Below are 18,792 nucleotides of genomic sequence, written 5' to 3'. Positions count from 1 at the left end.
AGAACCCACATTTAGTAAAAATAAAAATTCATTCAGTGGCCTAGAATCAATACGATAATAATTGTATGATCTGCTGCGAGCCAGGGGAAGGCAGGGGGCCTGAACCGGAGGCCATTCCCGGGGAGATGAGCTGGCCGCTGTCTCAAGACAGCTGGCAGAACTGGGGTCTCACTTGGGCCTTCTAGCAAATTCTTTCCCTCTCTGTTGTCACAGACACTACGCCCCGACTGTAGTTCATTTTTCCTAGTTACTTGTGAAGCAAGGAACCACTCACGGCCGCTTAAAGGTGGGTGGTCTGCAGATGGTGACCTGCCCGTTAGCTCAGTGAGTGTGTGTCCTACAGCGAAGGTTGGTGCTGGGACGCCACAGTTCCCTTGGTCTCTCCTGGTTCCCACCTGTTTTCCAAGGTGAGCCATGAGCCTTGCTAGTCTACAAAGATGCATGTTTTCCCTACAATGGGATCCTAAGAACAGGCCACTTACTTTATCTGGCATCTAACTACAGAAAGAGCCTGCGGTTCAAAACAAAACCCAGTTTGCCACAGACTGGGTTTTTCAAAAATGGCCACAGTGAGATCTCCCTTCCCAGAAGCTCTTCTCAAGTGACCCCGTGGCTGTCCCCAATGAGAGGAGGGGTTATGTTCCCTCCCGTTGAAGCCGGGTGGGTCTGTGACTGCTTTAACCAACAGAATTTGACAGAAGGGACTTTATGGGGCTTCCAAGACTAGGAAATACAAAGCCACATGTCTTCCATTTTGTATTCTGTGACCCTAGCTTTTGGACCACCGAGCCACCATGCAGTAAGTCCGATAATTCTGAGGTCGCCGTTCTGTGAGGAAGCACAGGCCCTAGCAAGAAGCTACACGTCGATGTTCTGCTCCACAGCCCCAGCTCAGGTCCTTGTCAACACGCAGCATCAACTACCAGGTGCATAACTGAAGACACCTCCAAATGATTCCGCCCCCCCAGGCGTGGAGACCTTGCCACATGCTGAATCTGTTCAGCTGAGGCACCAGAGCCCATGGAGCACAGACAAGCCATGTCCGATGGGCCCCATCTGAATTTCTGACCCATACAATCTGTGAGCAAAAAGGAAAAGTTGTTCTACGTCTCTAAGATGTGTGATGGCTTGTTACGCGAGGGTACATGGAACGCAATTGTTTGGACGCTTCAGGGTCATTTTAACCCTATGCAATTTTCCCCTCGTACACTGAATTTAGAAATTAAACCCTAAAGAAAAAGGGATTTCGTCCTGCCCTCTTACCTACACAATAAGACTGTGTGAAGCAAGGAGAGATTGTATTTGGAAATCGTCAGTGAACTACGGGATGCCCTGTACTTATCGTTCTAGGATTTATCATTTCATCGTGAAAAGAAGGTATCTGTTATTTCACTGGTGTATGTGACAAATGGGGAAAGACCAATATTTGAAATTCAAAACCGGTTCAACCTGAGGCCAAGAAGTGACTTTAATAATTGATAAGAAAACAGTCACCCTTGGCAGGCACTAACGAGCCACCCCATCGGGTGGCAAAGCGAACCCAAACGTTGTACCCGCATCATCGACCCCCTGCCAGAGAGCAGTGCGGCAACAGGAAGCAAGAAAGAGGCTGTCCTACCTGCAGGACAGACGGGGTGGACGCCCCTGTATAATGTGGAGTGCTTGGAGAAGACGTCTCCTAAAAATCAAAGTGGCGTGGAAAAGGATGCTGGCTGAAACTGTCATTCTTCCTTTTTTTGTCCGTGAGGACATTTTCAGCCAACGTCGTCCTCAACACCTCTTCCATCCGCCCCTTAGCCCCTGCCCTGTGGTCATAACTTGGACCTCACACTATCTCGGGGTATGAAAGAGTTCTAATCCCATTTGGTTTTTTTCCCATTGCTCCCAATTTTATGTGTTACAAATTGCCGCAACAGATATTTTGAGTGCCTCTATCATGCCAAGTCTGTCACAGGCACTGGAAATACGGAGGTGAATAAAACACACAAAGTCCCGATTCTTGTGGAACTTACATACTAGTGGGAGAGAAAACCAGTTGACAAGGAAATAATTGCAAACAGTCGTAAGTGCTACAAAGGAAGTTCCACTCCACTGCAGGAATCCTGGCACATCAGGACGGCTGCCAGCACCTTCTATTTCAATGAAGATTCAACAGGCCACAATGGAGAAATGTTAATTACACAGAAAAGGATTAAGTTGTAGGCCCAGACTGGGTCTGTCACATAAAGATAGAGATAGCAGCTGTCCTTTAACTTCTAGGGGAGTTTCCCAGAGGGGCACAGATTTATTTAAAATTTATTTATTTATAAGTAAATAAATAAATGCTCAGTTGAGCGTCCGACTTTTGATTTCAGCTCAGGTTGTGATCTCACAGTTTGTGAGATTGAGCCCTGCTTGGGATTCTCTGTCTCCCTCTCTCTTTGCCCCTCCTCTGCTTGCAAGCACTCTCTCAAAATAAACATTAAAACATTTTTTTACTTAAAATTTATTACAAAATAAAATGAGAGATACATTATGATAAAGATCAGCTCAGAGAGAGGCAGCTTGGGGTAGGACATAATTTTATTTTTGTATTTTTTTTTAATGTTTATTTATTTGAGAGAGAGAGAGAGAGACAGAGCATGAGAGGGGGAGAGGCAGAGAGAGAGGGAGACACAGAATCCGAAGCAGGTTCCAGGCTCCGAGTCGTCAGCACAGAGCCCGACACGGGGCTCAGACTGACAAACCGTGAGATCATGACCCGAGCAGAACTTGGACGCTTAACCGACTGAGTCACCCAGGTGCCCCTGGGGTAGGACATAATTTTTTTTTCCCTAACACTAATCTGTGAACAATGCTTAAGGAACTTGTAAACCTTTTTGGCAGAAAAAAATTTTTTCTTTGGCAGAGACTAATGATATAAAAAAACAAGAGACACAGACAAATAAGAGTGGTTTTACACAAGGGGTTTTACACAAACCCCTTGCTAAGGGCGGAACAGAGTTTGATACTGACGGGGAGACAATTCTTCTTCCAGGGCATGTGAATGCAACCATATGTATGAGACAAGTGCATTGGTAGTCACATGGATATGGGGGAAAAAAAAATAACCAGTGGTGATTCTTGAAGCAGAGAGTGGGAGGTAAAGACTGGTAATATATACCAATATCGCCCGTCCTTCTAGACACACAGGATGATTGCATTTTTCTGTTCCATTGGCATGAGGTAGGGCCATGAAAGTTATTTTACTCGGTACATGATACACAGAAGTGACAGAGCCTCCAACAAAGAAGGGGCCTTCGTGATGGGGCGAAGAGAGGAGGCTGGCATCCCAGCAGGCTCCAGAACCAAACACTAGTCCACAACACTTGGTGCTCCCAGATGGCTTGAACAAAAAGCAAGTGTTCAGAAGATACCACGTTTCAAATACCTAAGTCACTTTTTCTCTCCAGTTTAAATTGTTTTGTGTGTCCCTGAAGGAATTCCAGCTTTATTATTTTAAAATAAGTTATTAATAAGGGGCACCTGGGTGGCTCAATTGGTTGAGCCTCTGACTTGTGTTCGTGTTATGATCTCCTGGTTTGTGAGTTCGAGCCCCACGTCGGGCTCTCTGCTGTCAGCACGGAGCCTGCTCCGGATCCTCTGTCCCCCTCTCCCTGTGCCCCTCCCCTGATCGCACACTTTCTCAAAGCTAAACACCAAAATAAATAAATAAGTTATTCAAATACTAAATGCTATAATACTTAAACATAACTTCTCTTCCATTTCCACTGTTGTTCTGTGGGTATGCCTAGAGTAACTGACAATGTCTTGACATAATACAGAAAAGACTAATTCCTTGGAGGTCACTATTATCTCTCATCCAATGCTCTTATTTCTCCTGTGATAGTAGAGAAAAGGAATATACTATTTCTGAGGCCTAGAGCTCATGCGATGGATGAAACAGAATCAAATAATAAAGGAAGACCTGATCCAGACTCACTAATTCAAAAATACTCTTTTATGGTTTATTTTATTTATTTATTTATTTATTTTACATTTTATTTCTTTTTGACAGACAGAGAGAGACAGAGCACAAGTGGGGGAGGAGCAGAGAGAGACAGAGACACAGAATCCAAAGCAGGCTCCAGGCTCTGAGCTGTCAGCACAGAGCCCGGCGTGGGGCTCGAACTCACAAACTGTGAGATCATGACCTGAGCCGAAGTTGGACGCTTAAGCGACTGGGCCATCCAGGCGCCCCACTCTTTCATGTTTCTTAAACCACCAGATCCATGATAGCAATCCTGTGCGCCCTCTCACAACAAACATTCCGCACATGGGTATACCAAAACAAATGGCCTCATTAGGAGTTTATGTTTAAAAACAAGTATATTTGGTGGTGGACTCATTTAGGCTTGCTATGCAATTCACAATTTTATGCAGATGCTACCTGCCACAAATATTTACGGAAATAAATACCATATCTGTATGTGTGATATGTACATGACATTGAAACTGCCGGTCAACAGCTAAGAATTTGCACCAAGTTCGCACTGAAACAGATTTCCCACCTAACTCTCAAAGCGGGAAATAATCACTTAAGACCAAAACACAACTGAATGAGAAATTTTACATTTAATTCCACTTTGGGAAAATAACCAGAATTCGTGGGCTCTATTTCTAATATGTTCTTCCCACAACGTCTGGCACGGGACTGGTAAGTTTCATACTTTTTCTGTCCCAATTCAACACAACAAATACACTGAGAACTATTCAAGCATTTGAGCATAATGTTTCTGATGCAGTAATAAACATAATATATCATATATTCACATGGAATGGAGACCATCAAAAATATCTTATGGAGCATGTTGTCTGTAAATTTGCTAACTTAGGGTACCAACCACTCGAAGGAGCACCTAACACAGCAGAGCATGCCTCCGGAAACAAACAAATATCAGAAACATGCCTCCCCACAAACTCTATTACTCCGAAACTAATTATTTATGTTAATGAGGAGTAATATAAATTAGGGCAGCCGCTCTCAAAAGTGCTTGTTGGTTAAAAGTATGCTCACGCTCCCAAAGTCCCCAGATAGAGCGTAGCTCATTTACTGTTTGAGTTTGACATATGGACGTGAGATCCAAACTCAAATTCTCATTCCCTTGAGGAGCAGTCAGATGATCCCTGCCGGGTCTGACTGATAAGGATAATTTTCACAATTTGGGGGACTTTCCAGGCCCGTATGAATAGTGGTGTTGTATATTTAGGAGGCTGCTAATTTCCGATTCAAAGGCACAGACTTGCTTGCTCACTCTAGTTTGTCCAAATTTGTGTAGCCATGAAAATGCTTTATGAAGCCAAAGCATTCTCCCCCTCACTGGCCTACCTCAGAGTTTTCTACTGCTCATTATGTTAAGGCTCACGGAACCTGGGAAATACATTTTACGTGCTCCAGTTCAAAGCTGCAGCCAGTATAAAGGATGTCTCTTCCCAGACACAGAAAAAGCCTCCATAGAAGAACTGAGAGGGTCACTGAAGATTTTGCTTTCCCTGATTGGAATATTTACTTTGCAAATCCACCAATCTCTGTTATAAATGAAGCATTACATGAAATCCTGAGAGGGAGGAGGGAGCCCATGTTAAAACCCAAAGACTGCCTCGAGGACACTTGAGAAAAAGTTAAGCAGTTCGGTTCACTCTATGCAACTTTTTGCATTTTGACACCGGTGACTCGGCAGCAGACGCCCTGGCAGACGGGCCACCTTGACTGTACTCACGAGTTCGCCAACAAGCTCTATAAAAACAGTTCTACCTTGTACACTTCTGTAGCCTGCACTTCGCTGCTCTTGAAATAAAACAAAATCCACCCAAACAAAAATGCCCCAGGCGACAGGGCTGGCCACAGAACTGGTGCCAGAAATCTGGGCAGGACGTTGCTAGCAAAGGAATGTCATCTTTTCAATATGGAACAAGGAACAAGGCTCTAATGGGGCACGCCTGCCAGAACCCCGCTTTTTCTCTCCACCCCAGACAATGCCAGCATTGTACAGGCGGAGAGGCACATGGAGTTTTATTCCCCCCTCTGTAGAGTTTTTTCAGGGATGAGTTCTAGGGGCCACACAACAAAATCTTCTCCATTCTGGCACTGCTTCTCCATACGACACATCTAGTCGCCGCTCCGAAGTGGAAAAATACCGAAGAAAGACAAAAAACAAAACAAAAAGACCCAGTTCGTATACAGCACAGGAGAGATTCCAGGGGCGCCTGGGTGGCTCAGTCGGTTGAGTGTCCGACTTCAGCTCAGGTCACGATCTTGCGGCCCGTGAGTTAGAGCCCCACGTCGGGCTCTGGGCTGATGGCTAAGAGCCTGGAGCCGGCTTCCGATTCTGTGTCTCCCTCTCTCTCTGCCCCTCCCCGTTCATGCTCTGTCTCTCTCTGTCTCAAAAATAAATAAATGTTAAAAAAAAAAAAAAAAAAAAAGAGAGAGAGAGAGAAAAAAAAAGAGAGATTCCAACCCCAAGGAAACTATCACGGGAAGAGCAACTCAGTAACAAAGAAACATCTAGGAAGATGTGTGATTTTCATGACGGGAGTGCGATTCTTGGGCTTAAGGACACACAGGTTTGGTACAACAGGAAAACAAAGCAAGGGCTTCATCTGGTGCTCCGCAGAAGGGACAGCAACATGTTTCCAAAGCTGGAGGAAGAATTGGCTTTGTAGGTCTTAATGAGAGACATATGTCAGTCTCCAACAGTCTGCTTGCCACAGGGATTTTCTGGGGTCATTCTGGCTACGTGTGATTTGTGCCTTGTGGAATCTAAGCCCTGCGAAAGGTCTTGCTCTACTGGGTAAGCCTTGCCAGTCTCTCAAAATGTCAAAAGAGGACAGATCAAGAATATAGAGACGTTTAGAATCATAAACTTTGAAAACACAGTCTGATAAGATTCGGGAAAATTAAATGCAGAAACGTATCCAAGTTGGTTCCCACAATAACCACTGCGGTAAACAGAAGTAGATTATAAGTCAAGAGCGTGGACGGTGGAACTTGGTCCCAGAAACTCTGAAGTTTTCACATGTGTGAAATGCGGGGGGAAAACCTATGCCACCTACTTCTCCAAAAGGTATGAAGATCAAATAAAAAGCCTCAGGCAGAAACTGTTAGCGCTCCACCAAATTCATTACTTCCTTCCACGACGGCAGGTCTGTACCTGGGCACAAGGCTAGACTACACGTCTTGCAATCGGTTTTGGTCATGGGAGCAGTTCTTGCCGAATGATGCATGCCACTTCAGGCCCTGGCTTTTAAGGAGCAGGCAGGCGACCTCCCCCCATGCTCTCGCTCTCATTCCAGATGATAACTAAAGACCTAGTGGATGCCAAGCTATAATGCTGGGAGGAGCCAGACTTCCTAATCCCTGTACAGAAGAGAGACGATACCAACCAGGAATACATGCCTTGAGCTGACATGTGCAAAAGAAAAAATTCTGGACAAGATTTTGCACATTTTGGAGTGTTTCTGGTTTTGTTTTGTACTGCAGCTAAGCTCAGCCTAATTTAATTCCATATGTGAGCGTGCTTTAGAAACTAAGAGGCAGTATCGGTGTAAGATATTTTCACGGTTTCTGTGCTCTTACACAGGTCTGCAGGTGGGAAGAGAGGCAACCACACAGAGGGGGAAAGACTAGGGGCTCACAGCCTTGCCCTCATGGAGAGAAATAAAGGGGCTGCGAAAACAGGATGCCCTTGCCAATTTCCTTCTTATTACTTTTTTCCAAGAGTTCACCCAGGAGAAGGAAATATAGAATTGAAAGCTCTCTATTTCACCTCTCTGGTAAAAGGTTTAGAAAGAAAAAAGGCTGTAACACTCATCTCCCGAAAGTAACTAAATCACCACCGATGATGGTACAAATTTGATTTATACGGAAATGATTTTCAGTCATAGTTTATATCACTCTCAGGAAACCCTGAAAATATTCTTTTATTTCTCTGACAAAAATACACTTTTGTTTTTGTTTGGTGTAATTGTAATACATCGTCACCATTCATTTTTAGAAGACGGTCTCTAGAAATTTTGTCAATGCAACTTCTTTTGCTTCTCATCCCTCATTGGCTTAAAATCAGAAAAAAGAGTGTTGATTTTTGATTAATTTTTTTTAATCGACCAAAACATGAAACGGGCACTTGAGACATCACTGGGAGGTGAGCCATTTTCAAATCAACAGGCTAACTATCAACATTGGGAATTGCCTCTCTAGTATATGACAGTGGTAAAACCTCTACCAAGAATGAGTTTGTTTAATAAAAACAGCAAACGAAAGTGTTCCAGATATTTTTAAACAGCAAGCAAAGTAACCATTTCAACAAGCATTTCTGAACTTCTAATGATTAGAAAATGTATAAACCATTTAAAACCACCAAAATAAATCGACTGTTTTCACCAAGCCAACATGGAAAAAAAAGTACAGGGTTGCAAGCTAATTCAAAATTCGCCCTCCACTTCCTGTTTATTCATACACCAGGAAAAAAAAAAAAAAAAGACTTTTCTGCCTTTTCAACCCAAAATGATTTCTCAATTTAGAATAACGTTTATCCAGAAGAAAAAAATGTGTTTTCTCCTTCAGTAGGATCTATTACTAGGAAAAGCCAGATTGCCATTTCAGCTCTCTTAATGTTTCTAGACACGGAAGTAGATTTCTCGATGTTGAGATTTTTATTTACATTAAAGCACTAAGAGCCCACAGTGTTCCTGAGTATATCATTACAGGTACTAGCCCTTAAGAGTCTGCTTGAAGACAGTATGGAAGAGAACGGTTAACTCTGAGGTGGAAGGCAGAAATTACTAAGAAAATGAGCTGCACTTTGGCCATAAAAGGCCTTTTCCTGTTTATAAAATTTATAAGCGTTTTCATTAAGGCATCGTTACAAACCCTATATAATGAGATGCAATTATGATATTAGATAGGACGTATAAAATTATACGTGCACTAGCACAGAATTATATCTGCTTGATTAGGTTATTTATTACTGTATCAATTACTGTATAATTACAAGTAATTTGTGATAAAAAAAAAAAAAATCACTCATGCACCGAAGCCCTACTATGTGAAGAGCACTGTGCTGGGCACCGAGACGAGTCCCAGCCCTCCTGGAGCTTATAGTCTGAAAGAAGAAGAGGGTATCAAACCAATGGCTCCATAAATAATAACTTCATTACAGTCCCAGTAAGGGCTACAAAGGAGAACAATAAAAAATGTAAAAGAGGGGGACCTAACTGGGGGATTCTGGAGAAGACATGATACGTAATGAGTCTTCTGGAGCATCTTTAATGCCTGGCTGATCCCCAGATGCTTGCACAGGACAAAACAAAACCAGTGTCGAAGGAATGAATATGTTTCCATTTTTCCACCTAAGTCTTCATAGGCTATTCCAAGTTCCTTTGCCTTCAACTTTTGCCGTAGACACTCCTCTCCTCTTCCCCATCTGGAAAATGCTAACACGTCTATAAAATCGTCTCTTGTCTACAGCCTTCCCTGAATGTGTCAGAGGGATGTGAGGCCCAACCTCTGTGCTCATCAAGCCCCCTAAGGGTCAAAGAACATGGTACACGCACTGTTTGTCTATCCACTCAGGCCATAAATATTTACCATGCGCTTATTATTCAACAAGCACCTTTCTACGTACTTTATACACACTGGGATACAACTCTGGGAACAAAATACATAAAACCTTTCCTTTCTGTACCTAAGCCTTGTAGTGGAAAGTGTTTAATAGATGTCTGATTAATGGCAGAGTAAGTCAATTCTCCATTATTGGCCGATTTGAATACGAATGGCTCTTTGGGTCTATGAGGGGACCGACTTTGTAGGGTTCGAAAACTTAATGAAATCCATGGCAAGCTTCATAATTCAGTTTTAGCTACGGCCTTTAGCATGTTACGTTGTTCTTGGGGCCCAATGCTGTGGGAGGCCTCTGAACAGAAGCAAAGATCAGTGTGGCAAAGCCAGAAATGTTCTCCAAACAGAGCATACCGCTCGTGTTTATCCATGCCAATTAAAAACAAAAAAACAACGTCGTTTTAAGTGGCCTCAGTCAAATAAAATCACTAAGCACATTTATAGTATTTAATAGAAGTTCTAAAATTAAGTGCAGACATCCATCTTCCTGATTGCAAAACTTTTTGTGACAGAACATATTACTTGCTGTCTGCCAGGAAAAAAACAGCCCAGCGGCCGAACACTGTCGTGGAGATGAGGGCCTCCCTTCTTCAGAGGCAAGGAAAACAAAGGCAGATGAGAAAATGGACAAAATTAGCCCTGAGGGACTGAGGGGGCTAGTGCAGTTTAAACTCTTAAAGGCTGCTTTAAATAGAAGGCTACCAGCGTGACCTTAAGCAAGCATTTCCTCTGTGCCCTTGTGGGGAAGGCTCACCATCATGGCGGCACCCAGGGGCTCCCCATGGGGGCTGGACAGTGGCTCCCAAACGCTAGCTTGTGGATGGGAAGTTTCCACTCATCAAGGGCAAAGCAGAGAACAAGGACACAACACCATCTGGGAGCGTGCCCGAGGGTGGGTCCTGTCTGTTAACCGGCCCTTCTTGGGAAAGCCGGCCTTGTAAGCTCTTCCTTTTTTTGCTTTTTGTTGTAAAAATGCCATTTCTTTTATGAAACGATTGATCCAGTAGGGTTGTTTTTCTTTTTAAGTATTCTCCCACCTGCTTTTAATCTGTTACCCCATGAAACCCCCACTCTAGAACATAACCTACCACTGCTTCCTACCTGCTGTTTCCCTGCAGCTAAAGCAGCGGGGTGCTTTCCAACAGGCATAAGATTTCAATCCTAGCCTTCAAAAAGACAAGCTGTGTGACCTTAACCAAGTTCCTTTACCTCTCTGAACCTCAGTTGTCTCATCTGTAAAATGGGCATCTTTAAGCCTACTCCCTACAGTGCTCTTGTGAGAATTAAATGAAACAAGAGTATCAAACGTCCCAATGGGTGGTATAGAGAAGGTATTCAACAGGCCAGTTTTCTCCTCCCCCTACCCACCCCTCGACTTACAAATACCCACACCGCATAAGCCATCCTAATAAGAAATGAGTACGATAACTCTGTTTTACCTTAATATTTGGTGTAGGATTGGGTTCATACTTGTGAATTAGAATTTCACAAATTTATTAAGGCCGAGAAAAGGTAACAGATACAGCAAAGAAAGAAGAAATTGCCCTAGATTCAGTTTTGATCTAAAATGCTTTCCCCTGTTACACAGTTGGTTCCTTCCAATCATAAGGTCTCCCCTCACTCCTGAATAAATCAGGTATCCCTCCACTGTTGTTTACCAGACCATTCTGTTCCTTTTCTTCCAAGTTTGGATTGTTCATCATCTGTTCATCATTTGTGTGAGACAAGAAGTTCCAGGAGGACCATCTCTCTTGCGTTTACTGTTATATCTCCAGGGTCTGGCCTACGCCCTGAAACTTAGTTCAATAATTATCTGCTAAAAGATGATGGAATGGTGAATACAGTTGTGAGAAGAGACTTAACACATGAAATCAGGAGTTAATGGAAGACGGTAGGTGCCTGGGTGGCTCAATCGGTTGAGCATCCAACTCTTGATTTTGGCTCAGGTCACGATCTCAGGGTCGAGGGATTGAACTCTCCATGCTGAGCATGGAGCCTGCATAAGATTCTCTCCCACTGTCTCTCTCTCTCTCTCTCTCTCTGGCACGCTCCCTTGCTCACGGTCGTGCTCTCTCAGGAAAAAAAAAAAAGACCATATACAGTGAAATTCCAGCTCTAATATACTCCTCACTTTTGCAAGTGACTTGGCCACTTTTCCTCTTCAAAGGTGCAGTCTATTTCTCTATCCCTCAGGCTAAGGTTTGACCATGTAACTTGTTTGACCAATAGGACGTTAGCAAGTGTGATGCAACCAGAAGTTTGCTCACTGGTGCTTGTCCTCTCTTATGATGGGGAACCCATCCACCACCATGTGAACAAATCCAGGCTAGGCTAATGGATGAGGAGTGGTAACACAGGAAGAAGATCCAGTCGTTCTGCCAAGGACTCTGTCATGTGAGGCCACCTAGACCACCTGAACCAAGACAAGAAAACCTGCACAGAATTGTGACAAATAATACATGTCTACTGTTCAGCCAACAAGCACGTGGGTTGTAAGCAAGAAAAGCTTACTAATACAGCAGCTCATAAAATACATCCCATAAACCTCTCCAAAGTAAGATGCTAGGTGTTTCTGGAAGCAGCTCACTTATAAGGAAACTGCTAAGAAGTGGGAGCTGAGTGGGAATGAGGGGTTAGAGTAAAAACAGAGAGAGAGAGAGAGAGAGAGAGAAAGGGAGAGAGAGAGAGAGAGAGAGAGAGGGAGGTCTTGAAGCTCCCATCATGGAGCCCTGGGCAATTGACATGAACTTCTGTTAAACAATATTCCTGAAGGAAGTGAGAAGGAAGCACCACATTCCCGGGCCTACAGTCCACCAGAAACAACTGGCCTGGCACCTCTGGCATGAGTCCTTTGGACCACCAGCCTTTGACTTTTACAAATTATAAGAAAGAACATATCACCACGTATTTAGCAAAGGTCCAGAAACTAGGTCCAAGGGCCAAATGTGGTCCATTGCTTATTTTTATAAATAAAGTTTGATTGAAACATATCGATGGCCATTCTCTGACGTATTGTCTATGGCTCCTTTCATACTACCGCGACAGAGCTGAGTGGCTGTGACAGAGACCAGATGGCCTTCAAAGCCTAAAATATTTACTATCTGACTCTTTACGGAAACGACTTGCCAACCCCTGTACTGGAATAATCAGGGTAGGTTCTAAGGAGTGGTGGGGTCTTAACCTGAGTCTTGAAAGAAAAAGGCGGTGTTTATTTTTGGTATAAAGAAATGGAGAAAGGCTGAAAGAACATTACAAGAAAGAATACTAAGAGTATAACTGATGTTACGTCACTGTGTGAAAGTTATTAAGTTAATGACAACACAAACCATAATTGAGTGTACCGGCCACTTCCCATGGGCCAGATACTGTTTGCTTTATGGTCACTCATTTTATACTCCCAACAATATCATGAACTAGACAGTATTATTATCTCCATTTTTCCACATGAGAAGAGAGAGACGCAGACAATTAAAGATGCTTGCCCAAGGTCACAAAGCTATCAAGTAGACTAACTAGGATTCAAATACCTAGTTAGTATTTACATTTATAGTATTTATATCAGCCTAACTAGTCTTCTCACTCTCAACTCCACAATCAATATAAAATCTGATGAAGGCCAAAATTATGCATAAATTCTAGCTATGAGCAATCAGACGGTTTCTTGAAGGCACATGAAAATCAACTTTATCACTTTACGTTGTTTAACCTTTTTGGCCACACCATATGTTCCCTTTATGTCCTCTTTGTCCCTTCCAAAAAACCTGTCATTGCTCAGCTGGAAATCCCCTAAACGGGACATCCCTATGGTGCATCTAGCGGTTATGTTGCCATAGTGAAGCTATGTCAACACAGTGGTCACTGGCCATTCCCAGAGGTCGACTGCAACCCATTCATTAAATTCTGAGTCTGAGACTGCCACCTATTCCCTAAGAAGAAAGAAGGTTCTCTTCCCCAAACAAGAGTCAATAAGGTCGTCCTGGTCATGACAGGCTGAAGCCACCGTGGGCATTACTTCTTACAGACATAAATTCGGTTCTGTTAGGGAGTCCTATTTTAGAGCAGAGGCTCCCAACCCGGAACAGTGATCTTTGATCTCTAGCCAAAAAAAGGGCCAGCCCTTATCGGTCGATCAGGGACCCTGGTGTATCTGCTGCCAGCTCCAAATGATAACATGCAGGGGGCCCCTTATAAACAACCTAATTAAATATAGGCAGAATTCCAGGACAGAAGTTGTTTCTTGATTCATTACCTTATCATCACATGGGAGAGATTCCTAATAGATAGTCTCTAATACGATTAACTTTTAACAGACTCACAGATATTAAATTGATATGCCTCTTTCAGAGGGCATTTTGGCAATTTGTATCAAAAGCCTTAAAAATGTACAAAGCCAATGACCTAGAAATTCCAAGCCTACTAATTTATCCTAAAAAAAATGATCACAGATATACCTCAAGGCTATACGTTATTATTTATAATAGAGAGAAAACTGCAAACACCTTAATTGAACAACAGGGAATTTGTTAAAGACATTACGATATAGCCATAAATTACCACATTAATGTTATAACCGTAAACACTAGGCAGTTGTTTAAATTTTGGCCATGAAAGACTATTAAATTTAAAAAGCAGATTAAAGCCAGCATACAACATAAAATTCTATTTTTATTTTTATTTTTTTATTTTATTTTATTTTTTTTTTAATTCTATTTTTATAAAAAACAAAACAACACGCACGTACTCATAAAAAAATAGATTTAACACAGGTTTTCTCCCAGGGTAGAACTATGGTGGTTTGAATTTTCTATTTTTTGTATACAACGAGCTTTAGTTTAGTGGCTTTTAAAAATGATGACTGTTATCTTTAATTTTGTCTTAATCGTTATTTCTTCTCCTTTGGCTGTACACTATACTTTCGACTTACGCTTTTCAGTTCGGTGAATTTTAGCACGACATTGTCCCAGCCAGCCAAAACACAGTCTTTCTTTTTTTTTTTTTTTTTTTTTTAATTTTTTTTCACGTTTATTTACTTTTGAGACAGAGAGAGACAGAGCATGAACGGGGGAGGGGCAGAGAGAGGGAGACACAGAATCGGAAACAGGCTCCAGGCTCCAAGCTGTCAGCACAGAGCCCGACGCGGGGCTCGAACTCGCGGACCGCGAGATCATGACCTGAGCGAAGTCAGCCACTTAACCGACTGAGCCACCCAGGCGCCCCAAAACACAGTCTTTCTCGACCACCTAGGGGAAAGGCAGCCCACGTTTTCAGAGCTCGACAAAACCCACCAGGCAAATCCCCTCAAATTCAACGAGTGGCTGACCAGCCTTCTTGGGCTTTCACTCTGTGAAAAAACTGTGCCACAACAGCGCTCTGAACAGCGGAACCAAGTTTATCAAAGTTGCCTGCGCTGGTCTGGGTTTTGTTTTTGTTGGGGTTTTTCCTAAAAAGAGTCAGAATCCAAAATTATGACAAGAGGTTGGGGAATTAGCTGACTAAGAGCTGATGAAAACAGCGTGTACCGTGCGGATTGTGAAAGAGTTTAATGCATAGGGCCTGAAAGCTGCTGGGGAAGATAGACGTTGGGTCATTTCTTTTCCCAGGACATAATGGGAGCAGGTAAGCTGGGTTACAACATACCGCATTCAGATTTCTGGACAGGACATGACTTAACATTTTTTTTTTTTTAAATAAAGGAGTGCCTTCTAACTTTCAAATGGTCGTCAGGAAAGGGTTTATTTACGTATTGCCAAACCAGCGGACAGAGTGAACTGGTGTTCTGCCACAGATGTCCCAAATCTCAGGACAAGGCGAAGCGGGGTCAGCTAGCAACCAACATTAAAAGTGACCACTGGACGCCCAAATGTTTCACTTTTCACCCAGCTGCCAACTGGCTGCTGTGTGAACTTGCCTGATCACCTTATCCGAAGCTACTGGAGGAAAGGACACGCCTTTAAAGCAACCAACACAATGCCAGAGGTAGAGAGATGTTCCTAGGTCTTCCGTGGATTCCCCCCAACTGGCCTCACTCAGTAAAATGATACATGTTTTTCCAAAGGACTTGAAAAGAAGGGAAGCCTCACATAATTTCTTTCAGGGGCTGAGTGACATTTATGTGTTTGTTCAACCGAGATCTTTAAGCACCCACTATATGCCACACTGTGTGTGAGCTACTGTGCAGGCAAGCTAGGGCCCCTATCCACTCTGTGCCACAGACAATAAGGCATTCAGGGCGGTAGACTGCACGCAAACCTGACTCCATTTCTCCTTACCCTGTATTCCCGCCTCTAATAATGTGACTTTCCAGCTTCTTGCCTTAGAAAGTTGAGTTTACATTGGGCACCTGGGTGGCTCAGTCGGGTAAGCGTCTGACTTCAGCTCAGGTCATGATCTCCCGGTCCATGAGTTGGAGCCCCAAGTTGGGCTCTGTGCTGACGGCTCAGAGCCTGAAGCCTGCTTTGGATTCTGTCTGTCTGTCTGTCTGTCTCTCTCTCTCTCTCTCTCTCTGCCCCTCCCCCACTCATGCTCTCTGTCTCTCACATATGAGTAAATGCTAAAAAAGAAAGAAAGCTGAGTTTATGTTCCTACCAGCTGAGCATCGCTGGCCTTACGACTTACTTTGACCAGCAGAATGTGTCACAAGTGACAGCATGTCACATCTGAGCCGAGGCCTCTGGAGACCTTGAGTGTCCTTCCAGAATCCTGCCTGTGCAAATAAGCCAGTACTAGCCCTACAGGCACGAGAGACCACATGGGGGAAAGACCAAAGTTCCCAGCCAACAGGAGTCTTCGGCAACCCCCAGAAGAACAGCCAACCGGCGAACCTGCAGCTGACCAGGAACGCACAGTGGAGCATAGCTGGGAGCAGATGAACCACCCAGAGGAACCTGGCCTGCAGGGCTGACCCACAGAACCATAAGCCAGATAAAAGCTTGTTGTTTTAAGCCATTCATTCAGCTATAGGACGGTTTGTTACACGACAGTGCCTACCCAGTACAAACAGGAATAATAACTAACTCTGACAAGCCAAATACAAAATGCCACCGAGCACCCGATGGGAGCCCCTGTAATATTACCCCAACGTGTTTATAATTACAACGTATCATCCAATGTAGACATATAAAGAACGGATCTGACCAACCATCCTAGAGAACATAAAGAAGCTGTATATCGGGGGAAGGGCCAGCTCGAGACAGCCATAGTTCCTTTGAAAAATGGCCTGTGGATGAGTTGGATTTGCCTATGAAGTCATTCTTTGTTTCTTTTCTCTCTCTCTCTCAAAAAAAAAAAAAAAAATAAGCTCTTTCATTCAATTAAGACTGTTGGACTCGATAGCGATTGTCTAACTTGATTCAAAGCAGCCATATCCTCTCTGACACATGTTCAGCCTCCCCTACTCGGTAGGCTGGAATTTTAAATCCAGCTCTCCTGAATTTATGACACACACACAGTAGCAAGTCCCTACAGGCTGAAAATCAAACTGTAATTCAAAGGCCACAGGGCTGAGGAAACAGCCAGAAGATAAATCCCAATTTCTAACCTTGGATTCTCAGCAAGTTGATTTAGTGGACTGTCAGTCACATTTAAAAATAAAATAAAACTACAAAGACAGCAGACGGCATGTTCTAAAGAGAAACGGGGTGATGCTTTTCTGGACTCCTTCAAAAAGCTCTTGTTACCTGAAAAGACCTGTTATGTTATTTTAAGGGCCCTAGAACATTTGGCCCCAGTCAGTCATTTGCAGGAGTTTCTGAATTTTCAACTCATGAGACAGAAGGAAGGAATGAAACCATCAAATAAACACAGCGCGCCACACTGGGGGTGACATTGCCCAGGGCAAAGCAGCCTGTTTCTGGAGCCGAGCAGGTCACGCCCCCACCCCCCGGAGCACGTGGAGAGTGAGCACACACTGGGCGCAGAGGCCTGTGGGTACTCACCTTGCAGCCCTCGCAGGCGCTGACCCCATAGTGGTACCCGGATGATTTGTCCTGGCAGACGAAGCAGGGTTTGTACACACGAGGGGGAGGAAGCGGAGACGGAGGGCTGGGGACCAGTTCCTCGGAGCTCGTGCTTTGCGTTTCAATCGCTGTGGTGCGGAGGGGGTGGGGGGTGGGGAGAAAAAAAGATAATCCGTCAGCTCACTTCTTTCTCACCAGTGAAATCCCCGGCCGCGGCCCCAAGTTCAGCAACAACCCGAGCAAGGATAGGCCCACAAGAACACCTGTCACCGTGGGCACAGCAGTGGGACAGGGACACGGAGCTGTGCGGTTCACAGGGAGAGCCCACAGGCCCCTCTCATTTGCAGCGCAGCACAGCACTGTGCGGGAGAGGATTTTATCACCAGGCCACCCTCCAGAGGACCGGGAACTCAGAGCCGCGCAGTGACGTGTCCCGGATCAACGGCGCGGCGCGAGAGCCAAGACCCAAAGTCAGATTTTCACACTGCAGACCCGAAGCTCTTTCTTTCAGCTCTTCTGCTGCCCCTCGCTTCCGATCCACGGAGAGTCTCTGCGATGACTTGTTTGACCCTGTTGCTCGCTTAATTAATCAAAAGTAAATTTCCTAAGACAAACGAAGAAAATGCCAGAAGCAGCTACTGGGCAAGCATATGGGGAGGGCCTGCAGCGTGCAGCCTTAAGGGACCTTCATTAATCACAATATGGGTGGGGTGCCCCGGTGGCTTAGTTGGGTTGAGGGTCCCACTCGGGCTCGGGTCATGATCTCACCGTCCGTGAGTTCGGGCCCCACATGGGGCTCTGGGCTGACAGCTCAGAGTCTGGAGCCTGCTTCTGATTTTGTGTCTCCCTCTCTCTCTGCCCCTCCCCTGCCCACGCTCTGTCTCTTAAAAATAAATAAAGATTTAAAAAAAAACATTGGTAAGACCTTTGCTACTCCAAGACTAGTCCTTGGACCAGCAGCATCAGCATCACCTTCTAATCAGCATCACCATCTACTAAGATCATCAGCATCTTATTAGAAAACATACCATCAGGCCCCAGCTCAAGCCTAAGGAAGCAGAATCTGCATTTTAACAAAACCCTCAGATTGCCGAACATACAATTTATGTTTGAGAAGCAGTGGGTTATCCTAATGATAGGAGAGTCATACAGCTCTTTATTCTAGATTTAATCTAGATTCTTTATTCTAGATTCTAGATCCGT

At 44.1% G+C, this 18,792-nt stretch overlaps 1 protein-coding gene across 6 annotated transcripts in view; it reads right to left on the bottom strand.

The window, feature by feature from the left end:
• RARB (retinoic acid receptor beta) overlaps positions 1–18,792 on the bottom strand; it is a 402,464-nt gene that overhangs the window by 125,458 nt on the left and 258,214 nt on the right. For 5 of the 6 annotated variants that reach the window (XR_006192982.1, XM_042903065.1, XM_042903068.1 and 2 more), the window contains exon 2: positions 17,569–17,717. Coding sequence is in view for 5 of the 6 variants with exons in the window: in XM_042903065.1 (XP_042758999.1) it covers positions 17,569–17,717 (149 nt within the window). In the remaining variant the exon portion in view is untranslated. The remainder of the gene's footprint in view (positions 1–17,568; positions 17,718–18,792) is intronic. The other variant, XM_042903069.1, reaches the window with a different exon arrangement.

This window comes from Panthera leo, chromosome C2 (genome assembly GCF_018350215.1).
Source record: "Panthera leo isolate Ple1 chromosome C2, P.leo_Ple1_pat1.1, whole genome shotgun sequence".
NCBI lineage: Eukaryota > Metazoa > Chordata > Mammalia > Carnivora > Felidae > Panthera > Panthera leo.
This window is presented reverse-complemented; position numbering and strand designations above follow the sequence as displayed.